The sequence below is a fragment of the Temnothorax nylanderi genome, unplaced genomic scaffold (assembly GCF_030848795.1).
Source record: "Temnothorax nylanderi isolate EJ_2023f unplaced genomic scaffold, tnyl_v1.0 TNYL_tig0486_pilon, whole genome shotgun sequence".
Classification (NCBI taxonomy): domain Eukaryota; kingdom Metazoa; phylum Arthropoda; class Insecta; order Hymenoptera; family Formicidae; genus Temnothorax; species Temnothorax nylanderi.
Window position 1 is genome coordinate 55,001 of NW_027249548.1, and position 12,261 is coordinate 67,261.

Sequence of the window (12,261 nt, forward strand, 5' to 3'; positions counted from 1 at the left end):
TTCTTCGGCTTCGTCGGTGGAAAGATTATTTTCATTTGCTACGATGATGAATACATCCAAATCTCATCGACTATCAAACAGTATGTTTAAAAAACGTGTGCTTCTAAAAGCTTTTTTTAACAAAATGTATCAAATAAAAAATAAAATTTTGGTAAGAATTACTTTTGAGTGATTTTTTATAAACCAACTAAAAAAAAACATTCTAAAATCTACACTTTTGGGAAACTAAAGTTGATTATATACTTTTTTTATTATGTTTCTCTTTTTCTATTTATAAATGGGATTGATTTTTATGTGGTTTTTTATTTAATAATTAAAAGTAATACACAGGTTCTTATTAAAATAATTTTATTTTATTTTATTGATTGTAAATTTATTTAATTTCTTTGTTCTAATTTAATATTAAAAATACTAATTCATAAATTATAACTTTACGTTCACAAAATATTATCATTTGTTAACAAAAATTTTATATATTGCTTCCTCATAGAGGAAGCTTTGTTTTCATGACAAAATTTTTTTTTCAGTTTTCTTTGCCAATGTGTTTAGAATGTTCTGAAACGTCAAAAAATCACATTTTGTACAAAATGTTTTATTTTATTTTTGAATAAAAAATAACGAATAAAAATAACAAATAAACTTATTTATTGTAAATAAAGAATAATTTTAATAATGAATAATTCTATCAACGAATAAAAAAAACGAATAAAGAAATTATTCGTTATTCGTAATAAAAATTTATTCGATTAATGTACAACACTGATATGTATACTTCGTCCAACGAGAGATCATGGTTGGATCGGACGAAAACTCGTCCGTTTCGCGCAGGTCTCCGCTCACAGAACATCTATCTACGTATACGCCACGCTCTAGAGACTTTACCCTCTTTGCTCGCCTATGCGCAGAACCAACCATGATCTCTCGTTAGACAAAGTATAGCTGCCCAGATAGCAATGCCTGATGATCAGATTTCATCACGTCATGATCTTCTGATATTGACCGAAATGTGATGTATGTCTTGTGATCATATTGTGATGATACACATCATGAGTACAAGTTAACATGTATATGAGGAAATATATGAGCTCAGATATTGACGTTACTTAGCCAACTCATGATAATCACATGCTGACCCTGGTGGAAATAATTTTACAACAATTACCGCGAGCGCTAGTACCGCACGCTGCCGCGACGCGGCTATACCACGCGTCACTTTCTCGTAATCAAAAATCATCACGCGCTAGTATAAGAGGCGAGCTTGTGAGAAGCCTAATTATACAATGCAGCCAATTCTTTGCTGCAGATCAGCTTAAGTGATACCTCTGGTATCACATAGTGCAGAGATCTGCGAAGCAATTTTTGATAAATTGTTGGATACGTCTTACTTATTTATTTACATGTTTTTAAATAATTTTATTAAGCATGAAATATTTAAAATTGTTGTCATTTCTTGAGCTTTATATGCACACAATATGCAGTATTTCATTGAACATTTATGTGTTCATTATGTCACTATTTTGTAAACTTTTATAGATTTCATAACATGTCTGCATTCTGAGCAACATATGAGCCCGCATCTGTGTCTATTCTTGCCATCATGTTTTTAATAAACGTGAGTACAATATGTACTCAGAACGAACACATTTTGCTATCTGGGTGTAACATGCATCCATAACGTTTATGGCATAACCTCTATCTATGACTACGTTTACATGACACCGTTAATCGGGTTTTATAACATCGGTAGTTGTCAGGAAGACCAATCGTAATCATTCTTCAGAAGAATGGAATAGCTGTGATTGACCGGCCTAAGAACTACCGATGTTATAAAACCCGATTAACGGTGCCGTGTAAACGTAGTCTATGACTAAGTTTACACGTCCACCATTAATCGGGTTTAATAACATCTGTAATTATAAAAAATATATTCCAGCGTTTACATGTTTCCTTACAACCGGCTTTATAAGTCCGTATCTACAATAGCTGCAGTAAGCCTCAAGCCGTAAGAAATTGACCAATTACAGGCGAATGTGAGGAGAATAATCGACTGTGATTGGTCAATTTCTTACATCTTGAGGCTTACTACAGCTTACTCTATCTATTGTAGATCGGGCCTTAGTCTACATCTCTTCGTCAACGGATGTAGAGTAACAACAACTGGTGTTATAAAACCGGATTTAACTATATAAGTTTACACGACATCTTACACCGGTAGTTATAACTGCAGATGTTACTAAACCCGATTAATGGTGACGTGTAAACTTAGACCCGATCTACAATGGATGTTTTAAGTCGTAAGTCGTAAGAATTGGCCAATCACAGTTCATTATTCTTCGACCGCAAGGAGAATAATGGACTGTGATTGGTCAATTCTTACGACTTACGACTTAAAACATCCATTGTAGATCGGGTCTTAGTCTATCACTCTTAAATCCGAAAAACCACGTGCGGTATTATTTATTCTGTTCAAACCCAATTAGTATGTAGGGGAGACCGGGGCACCATGAGCCACGGGGTACCATGGGTCATTGACTGTTTAGGGTAATCCATAATATTTAGGTTGATTCAACTAGTATGTGACAGTTATTTCGTTGCTCATACTTCGTATCTAGGTGGCAGTCATCAAAGTCCGTAATCTCGAGACGCACGTGACATAAATAGTTTTCGTGATGCGTAAATAACTTTTCAACCATTTAGAAATGTTTTAATATTGTTTTTGTAGTAAAATATACACGTACTAAAAATTAAGTGTAACTTTCTAGCATCTTTTGTCATTTTACTACACTACAGATAATCATGTATCATTTATTTTTTTTATTACGTTTCACCGTTTTCTATATTAAGTGCATTCGGGGCACAATGGAACACCCAATGCTGCGCCACCAAGGTTGATGATAGATAGATAGGTTGATGATATATGTTATTTTTGATTGAAGAAAACATGTCAGAAGTTAGTTTTTCTAAAAAAAAAAAAAAAAATGATATTTCAATAGTGGGTCTGATATCTTGTTTGACCTGCCCAATCCTGAACAGTTTCATAAGAAAACGTATAAAATAAATTTTTTTTTCAACTTTTGTAACTTTTCGTTATTTCTTGAATAAATAAACCTAGTTTTTGTGTGATTCATAATGTTCCATTGACAGACCCATGGTGTCCCGGGTATGCCCCATACCCGGGGCACCTTGGGTCATTTCTCAAAAAATGTGTTTTTCTTTTTTTCTCAAAAACTAATCAATATTTGCCAAATACGCTAAATAAATTTTAAAATGTACATAGTGCTTTAATTATTTTAAAAAATGAGACAAAAAATCTTATATTTAAAAGTACTTTTCAGAGTTTGAATTTTTGTGGCTCATGGTGCCCCGGTCTCTCCTACATATGAGTGAATTCAGTATAAATGAAAAAGGTGGATATCGTTGTTACTTTTTTTATATACATTTATTACTATTTATTAGAAAATTAATAATTGGACAATTATTGTATATAAAAAACAACAGTCGTTTTTGTTCGACCCAACTGGCCAAATTAATATATTAAATCTCACAACGTTTCGAGCGTAATTTCGGTCCTTTTCAAGTGAGAATCACGCAATCACGCAATTAAATAATTATTTTTCGAACCACCCTCTTAAATACAAAACTAATATTATACGTAATCTTGTTGACCGGGCTATCCTTTTGTCTGACGCACGTTTTCACAATTCCAATGTAATTGAAATAAAAAAGATTCTTTCTAATAATTGTTATCCAACAAAAGTGATTAATAAGTATGTTAATGTCCGACTTAACGAACTACAGAAACGTAATAATAATTGTAATGACTCTAGCAGTGACAATGTGGCCCGAGATCCTTTAAAATTTATTACTATACCGTATGTTAAAGGTCTCAGTGGTAATGTTGGCCGTACAATGCGTGACGCTAAATTTAGGGTTTTTCTCACCATCCCGAAGAAATTAGATTGCGTCATTAGAAAGGGGAAAGATAGGCTACCGAATCTCAGGCAGACTGAGTTGGTCTATAAGATTGATTGCGTAAATTGTAAGGCTATACATACATTGGTCAAACAAAAAGGCACTTAGAGACACGCATTAAGGAACATTTCTGTGATATTAGGAAGAATGTCGACAATCATTCTGTGGTCAGCATCGTCTCACACTTAATCACGATTTTAATTGGCATCAACCCGAGATTTTATATAAGGAGAGACAGGGGAGATGGCTGGTCTAGTGGGTAGAGCGCCAGATTCGTAATCCGGAGAACCGGGTTCGAATCCCGCTAGGCCGATGAGAATTTTTCTCAGCAAAACGCTGCCCCCCCATCTGGCGGATAGATCCCAAATGATCCCAGTATCCCTAGATGGTAAACTGGGCTCCGGCTTTCGGAAGAGACGTTAAACCGTTGGTCCAGAAAGGGTTAAAGTGAGAGGAGAAAGGGTAGTAGTGTAAAGGTTTGGGTAACGTTCCTTGTAAAAACGACTTGCAAACCCTGCGGGGATAAGCAATAAAGATAGTTTAGTTTATATAAGGAGAGACAATTTAAGAAAAAAAATCTCAGAAATGTTTTTTATTAAAAAGTATGTTGCACAATTAATCTTCAAAAAGACACTTAAAATCTGCCTGTTAAGGCGCGGGTCCAATGGAGATCCGTAAACCTAACTCTAACCGTAAGACCGTAACCGTAAAAGTTGGTTTATTTGAACTTTTACGACCGCGGTTATGGTAACAAGAGAGGTTAGATTCAGAGTTACATTCAGAACGGGGGTGAGGTTATATGTTTATAACCAAGTATAAATATTTATAATAAATAACAATGGACTTGACGGACCAACGTTTAATTGAATTAGTGGAGAAATGTTCTCATTTATACAATAAAAGCAGTCCCGATTATAAAGACAAAATAAAATCACAAAATTCGTGGTGTAGCATTGCAGAAGCGTTGAATGCAACAGGTATGTACATGTATGCATTATCAGTTTTATTTATTTATTTAGTTCTATAGTAATACAACAGTTTATACATATTATGTATAAACTGTGTACTATAATTTAATCATTTATATTATTATGCAGCTGCTGACTGCGAACACCGATGGGGCCAATTGCGAGAACGTTTTATTCGTGAGAGACGATCTTTAAAAGCAGGGCTTCCACCCGGCTCAGGATCCTCAAAACAGTCAACTCCTAGTAATCTGTATAAAGCTCTGCAATTCTTAGAACCTCATGTTCAAAGTAGAAGGTATGTAATCCATTCAAGTATGTTCACTAAATTTATTATATTATATTGTATTTATATTTAGCCTTTTTATATTATACACTGTGTCCTTGCAGTGCAGTTTGCTGAAAATTGACTTCGTATAGTAAAAATATTTAACAAAAACATACAGATGCGAATAGAAGTTTTTATCTGCATTTGTACGTTTCTTAATTAAAGATAGTCGACTATGCTATCAGGACATGATGTATTAAACATTATACACACCACATACAATAAATACGCATATAAAAAAAAGTATTTTCCATTTATTTCAGGACACGTGGGAATGTTTTGAAAAGAAGCTTGTCACCATCTGAAGAATCTACTACATGAGATACGCTAGAGACCGACGATTCAGATGTGATGGAATATCTGAAAATTGTAGAGAATAACAAAAGCAAGAATGAAGTACAAGTGAGAAATGAGCTCAAAGAATCAGATTTGTTGAAAGTAAAAATGGAACCATCGGATGAAAATAATGTCAATTTACTGAATGTTAAGACTTCAGCTGTCAATAAAACATACAGACATTATAAATGACCTTTTTCTTCTTTTTCCGCAATAACTGCAGAATTATCGCAACTAAGTTAATAGCCACAAAAGCTGTTTTTCTAACACGGTAAATATCCCATTATAGCGAAATTTCTGCACTTTGTAAAAGTTAACACAGAGGTTAGAATCGACTCAAACACGAATTCGCGTTATGGGTTTACGGTTCTTTATGTTACGTTTTGTTACGATTATGGGCTGTCATTGTAGACGATAGGAGGCGATTTCTTACGGTTAGGGTTAGGTTTACGGATCTCCATCGGACCCGCGCCTTTACTTACAACCGTATTATCGATGTTACTTAGTCTGCACTTTTTGTTTTGGTTCTGTTCGTTTTTATCTTTGAACACAGCTTGTCATTCGCTGATCGTGTCGGTATTCTCAGTACGACTTTGACTGTTATACTGTCCGGATGTGTTCTCAGATATGGCTTGCGACGTTTCTCCTTTCACGCTACACTGCTCTTATATTTTGTCTCGACGCACAAGATATGTAAGCCTTTTTAATTTTATTTTAATCTATTTTTATTCTAACTCAATTGATTTTATCTTTTTGACTATTGCATAATGTGAGCTTATTTTTGTAAATTGTTGACTTTCATTTTTTAGCTTTACGTATGCATGATGTAGTTAGGGCACGACGTCAGCGACGTAATTGATTTTTGTATGCGGATTATGCGGATGGATTGCGTGATTCTCACTTGAAAAGGACCGAAATTACGGTCGAAACGTTGTGAGATTTAATATATTAATTTAGCCAGTTGGTTCGAACAAAAACGACTGTTGTTTTAAATTTTATTTACTAGCGAAGGAAGTTACTTGTTTTTTCATTATTGTATATACTTGTACAGTGATTTCAATTAAATTGTATTTCAATTAAAAGTAAATATTTAATAAAACCTTTTTATAGTATTTCTCTATATACAGGGTGTATCAGAATGTTCGGTACTTTTTTCATATTTAGATAGAGCGAGCCAAACTGAGTCGAAAAGTCATGTGCCATTTTGCAATTTTCGCAATAGTTGATGAGTTATTAATGATTAAAAATCGCCGTATTGGCCCGGCCCACCGCCAAATCCAAGCGCGCGGCGAGATGCGGCCGCCCCGCGGTCGGCGAGCGGGCAGTTGTTTACTTCAAGCGGCACGAGCGACGCGTAACGCCGGGCCCCCATCCTGAGCGATGATAGTTTCTCGCCTTTTTTAAATAGAAATAAAATTTTCTAACATAGAAAAATTTTTTGTGCGTACTTATGTACATACGTGTGTACATGCATACACAGTAAAATATCAATTGTACTGCTTAAAAAAGCGATTACTCAATTTACTTTTTTTTCTGTTAGTAAGTAACGGTTGTCTTTAAGAAAGAATATTTTCTTGATAATAGTCTTAAAATGTACAAATTTTAGAAAGAGTCTTTATCATGTACTCGAAAGAAGAATTTATACTCCTTCAAAGAACATAATAAAATTTTATTAAAGAAAAGTCAAAATAATAAATAAAGTAATATGAGGACCCTCGAGATTAAAATAGGAGAAGTCAAGGCTATGAGGGTCAGACGCAGATCACAGTGCGTAATATCAGAAATAACTGATTTATTCGTCGTTTTGATACATTACATCGATCTGTACGTTTCGGCTCAGTTTTGAGCCATCTTCAGCGGCAGTTACAGAAATTAAGTTACACGTTCTTTGTACCGTATGGTGAGTTTACTGATTCAAAGTATCAGAAACATAGACCAATTGATCCATATCTGTAAATTTGTTCAATTAATGTTGAGATATTAAAAAGATTCCTTAGGAAACTCACCATTCGGTCTGAATAACGTGGAATACAGAGCCATGTACATAATGAATACTCTCTGGGAGAAGACTTGACGATCTTGTCGACACGACACACAATGATATGAAAGGTCTTGCAAGAAGAGGCATGTCGTAGGTCAACACATCGGCGAGGATTATAACAAAGCACGATTTGACACCGTCTCAAAATGACACGGATTTTTTGCATCATGCATATGTCACGGTTTTGAGCAAATTGTTATTTAAAATGTATATTTTATACTAATAAACCTGTTGTTTATGAGATTAAGATTAAGATTTTTAAGATGCAGCAGCATCATTTATATAAAGAATTATATAATGCTCATTAGTATTGATATATTAAATTGATTATCAATTTAATGATAAATTATTTATTAATTAAACAAAATGAATATTGTAAGATTTGTTAATGGTGATTTCTGCCATTATTTAAACTTACATTGAATGAAATTTATTAGCCGACTTATAATTTAAATTTGCACACATATGCTAATTGCTGACTTTTGTCCTGTGCATAAACATTGTGTGCAAAAAATAATTTAAGTAATCAAATTATAATATATAATGATTATGATGGTCTATGGTACGAGCTTTTTTCGTAAGAGAGAAGATGTCTTTCGTTTTCTTAATAAAATTTATTTCATAACCTGTATTGTCATCTCGACTTCTGTTTTAACGTTACTGCTACGGAAATCCGTCACAATTGTATTGCAACTTCGGGCGCTAAAAAGTTCATTTTATTGTAAAAAAGATATGCGAGTGATTATAGGTGATGCACCGAAGTCAACGCAATTGTGAACGACCATGCGCGCCTGCTCGAATGGGCAACCCGCCGTACCGCTCTGTATCGTCTTGATACACCCTGTACAAGTATAAGCAAGAAAGAAGCGTCAGAAGATCACCCAAGATCACTAGCCCATTCGATCAAGCAATGTTTTCTGAATGTTGAAATGTTGAAACAATGTCTACAAGACATTGCAATTCAGCGGACATTAAACGTTTGTGCAATGTCTTTTCAACGTTGAATCTATATTTTGCAACGTTAATGCAATATTGCCAATGTTACAATGCAATGTTTTTGAGATGTTGATTCAATATTTGTGTGCTGTATGAGATTAATAATTTGTTCAATGTTGTATTAACATAAAGAATCAATGTAGAAAAAGCAACATAGATTCAACGTTAGAAAGATATTTATACTTCAACATTCAACATTGCAACGTCTCAGCAACGTTGTTTCAACTTTTTGTGCTGTATGGGATACTTTCCACATGTAGAGACCCAGCAAACATTTTGGTTGTGAGATGTTGCCAAAAGGGAAACAAATGCCAGCGGAACGATAATGCCAAAGCCAGGGCCTACTGTGTCCTCAGTTGGTCTCCAATGTGAACCAAATTCGAAAAACATATTCCGCAGTCAAATTGACGACAATACCAGAACAAATCTGACAATAGCAGTACGACGACAGATTGACAACAAACTCAGGACAGATCAGTTTACTGCAAAGCGGCAGCCGATTGGCACCAAAAGTAGACCAACCCAGATAACAAAATGTCTGCAATTTTGCCGGCAAGTTGCTATCAAGTCGAACAATTAAATTAAAGAGTAAACGAAACAAACGATTCCTCAATAGTTTACGTTACATACATATATACTATAGCATTTCAGAAATAAAAGCGCGCTTTTATCAATAAAAGAGAGTATAGGCCTTTGTGTTTATTTAATTATTATCAGTCTTCAAAAACTATTAACTAACATAAGGTTCCATTAACGTTACCATCAATCCAAAAAATGTGCCACACTTTATTATAAGAGTGGACTTTACGAAACAACAGATACAAATTGTACAGTTTCGTGATTTATATATCGTTCTTATACCATCGTTCATCGTATTTTTCTTACGAGAAACGGATCCTATCGAATGCCATCTATTGGATGATCCAACATTTGTATATTCTTTTTATTTGAAAATGACCTTACTTGTTAGCAATATGTTGGCAAGATGAAAGCAATGAAAGTATTTGATAGAGCATTGTAATGACGAGAGATTTACGACGTAACAGATGCTGTTGCATTCTTGCGTAACAAATGCTGACACTTTTGTAATAGCAAAGCTGTTTGATACTCATCGTGAATCTGCCGTCAATGCGTTCAACAAACTTGCTAGCTTATCCGAGTCATCTGTCGTCAACATACATTGTTGTATTTTTGCGAGATGTTTGCTGACACTGTTTGCGATAGCTAAACTGCTTGGCATTTGCCATCAATTTGCCAACAATATGTTCGGTATCTGCTTGCTGTTAGCTACCATTCTGTCATATATTTTGCCGACAAAGGTTGTTGCACATTGACGGAAGTGTGCTAACAAAATTGAAAATAACAAAATATGTTTCTCATTTGCAGCCTTTCGATAAACATAATTTGTTGCCAACATTTGCAATTGCAGAAAATGTTATAGGGGAGGTGTTAAATTTCAAACGTAACAGGTCGAATATCTTGATAATTAAATAAAATATCAGGGTCCGGTTTTTTAGGTTGTATTGTTTCGAGGCAGACAAATTTTGATAACAAAAAAATTGACCTTGGGTGAGGTGTCAATGTCAAATGAAGATCAACTTTATTTTTTTAAATGGCAGCATAATTTTGTAAACACCTACGTTTGTAACCTTTCTTATTACGAGTTCAACGCGCTATGACCCAAGGTCGCCGAAGGTCAAATGACCAAATGCAAATTTACGATATTGTTGCCTTCGAACTGCTTAGTGCCGGTCTACAATAGGTGTTTTAACCCCGAAGCCCTAAGAAATTGACCAATTACAGTCAATTATTCTCCTCAAATTCAACTGTGATTGAACAATTTCTTAAGGCTTAGGGCTTAAAACACCTATTGTAGACCGGGACTTACAGTACGGCTAATTGGCTCAGTGAGCACCCTAGGCGCCTTGAGACTCTCTTCGCTATATGTTATTTACATTCGTGGCTATTTTCTTAAAGAAAGCCAGAGTCGAGTTCAGAAAACACAGGACAGAAAATCAGAATAGAGTCCAGGAAACACAGGATAGAAAGTCAGAGTCAAGTCCAGGAAACACAGAAAATTAGTAGCCCAAGTGGGGTTTCACAATCGACGCAATGTCAAATTGATGTTGACTTTGGGAGTTCAGGCTACATGGTCCAATATGGACTTCGCATATGGACCTTTAATCGCGTATAAAGCTGGATCTAATCAACCAAATCTTAAAGAATTATATATGAAATAGGGATAGAAAGGACTGAAGAATATAATAGAATTATAAATAGCCTGATATCTCAAAATTGGCGGAAGTTAGAGCAACCACGGACATTTCTAAAAAAATTCACAATTTTATAAAGAAAGAACCCTTTTACCGATTATCGCCAAATTCAATACCAATTTTCTTTTAATGATACTCTATATAAAATTACATGCATAACTTATACATGTAACTTTTTGAGCAGAAATCGGTAACTCCTTCACCGATTCTCGCCAAATTCAATACCTTCCTTAAATGATATTCTATTCATCAAATAACTTACACATTTTTTAAGCAAAAATCGGTAACTCTTTCACCGATCCTCGCAAAATTCAAAACAACCTTCCTTTAATGATACTCTATATAAAATTACATGTACATCTTATACACTTTTTAAGCAGAAATCGGTAATCCCTTCACCGATCCTCGCCAAACTCAGAACAACGTTCCTTTAATGATACTCTATATATAAGATTACATGTATAACTTGTCCACTTTTTAGGCAAAAATCGGTAACTCCTTCACCGATCCTCAAAAAATTCAAAATTTTATAAAGAAAGAACCCTTTTACCAATTATCGCCAAATTCAAAATACCAACCTTCTTTTAATGATATTCTATATAAAATTACATATACAACTTATACATGTAACTTTTTGAGCAGAAATCGGTAACTCTTTCATCGATCTTCGCCAAATTTAAAACAACCTTATTTTAATGATAGGGAAGACTGGGGCTATTCGTGACACATTTTTGTTTCGAATTTTTTTCTCGCTTTGTATAAATGTTTAAAAAATTTTTATTAGTGCGATGTAATCGTCCATCTCTCTAGTTTAAAAGAAAAAAAATATAGGTTTTTTTCTCACGAGTCTCGAAATATATCAAGAAATGTATCGCTGTGTCATGTGTCACACTGTCACGAATTGCCCCGGGGCCGGGGGTAATACGTAACACTTTCTCTGATTGAACAAACTATATGGATTTCTTTCGTTTTTGCAATTTTTATCTACTTTATACTTTGAAAAAGCCTTTAGTTGTCAGAATTTTATACATATTATATGTATAAAAAATTATGAGGAAAAAAGTAACGCCTGTTCAATTAATCGCCCTCATCGCTCACATTCGATTACGGGGAACCACTTCTCGAAGGCGTCCACGGCCCCTGCGAACTGGTTCTTCCTTTGAACGGTTAATCGTGGTTTTTTTGGTTGCCCCGATTGCTCGTGTCACGAAATGCCCCGGCGTGGTTTTTCCTCATTCATGATCCGTGACTTACAGATAAGAAAGAATACTATAAAATCTACTCATGCATTATGCTTAGTGAAGTCGAGTGACTAAATACAATTTACCGTTTCGGATCTCTTATTATTTT

General features: G+C 34.6%; 1 protein-coding gene across 2 annotated transcripts in view; it reads right to left on the minus strand.

The window, feature by feature from the left end:
* Window positions 1–449: 449 nt before the first annotated feature.
* Window positions 450–12,261, minus strand: part of LOC139783289 (xanthine dehydrogenase-like) — an 81,188-nt gene continuing 69,376 nt past the window's right edge. Inside the window, exons 5-6 of one of the 2 annotated variants that reach the window (XM_071722445.1) lie at window positions 9,818–9,982; window positions 7,379–8,344 (exon numbers count right to left, since the gene is read on the minus strand). In XM_071722445.1, the coding sequence (XP_071578546.1) occupies window positions 9,926–9,982 (57 nt within the window). In that variant the 3' untranslated portion in view covers window positions 7,379–8,344; window positions 9,818–9,925. Of the gene's footprint in view, window positions 556–7,378; window positions 8,345–9,817; window positions 9,983–12,261 lie in introns of those variants that run through there. The other variant, XM_071722446.1, reaches the window with a different exon arrangement.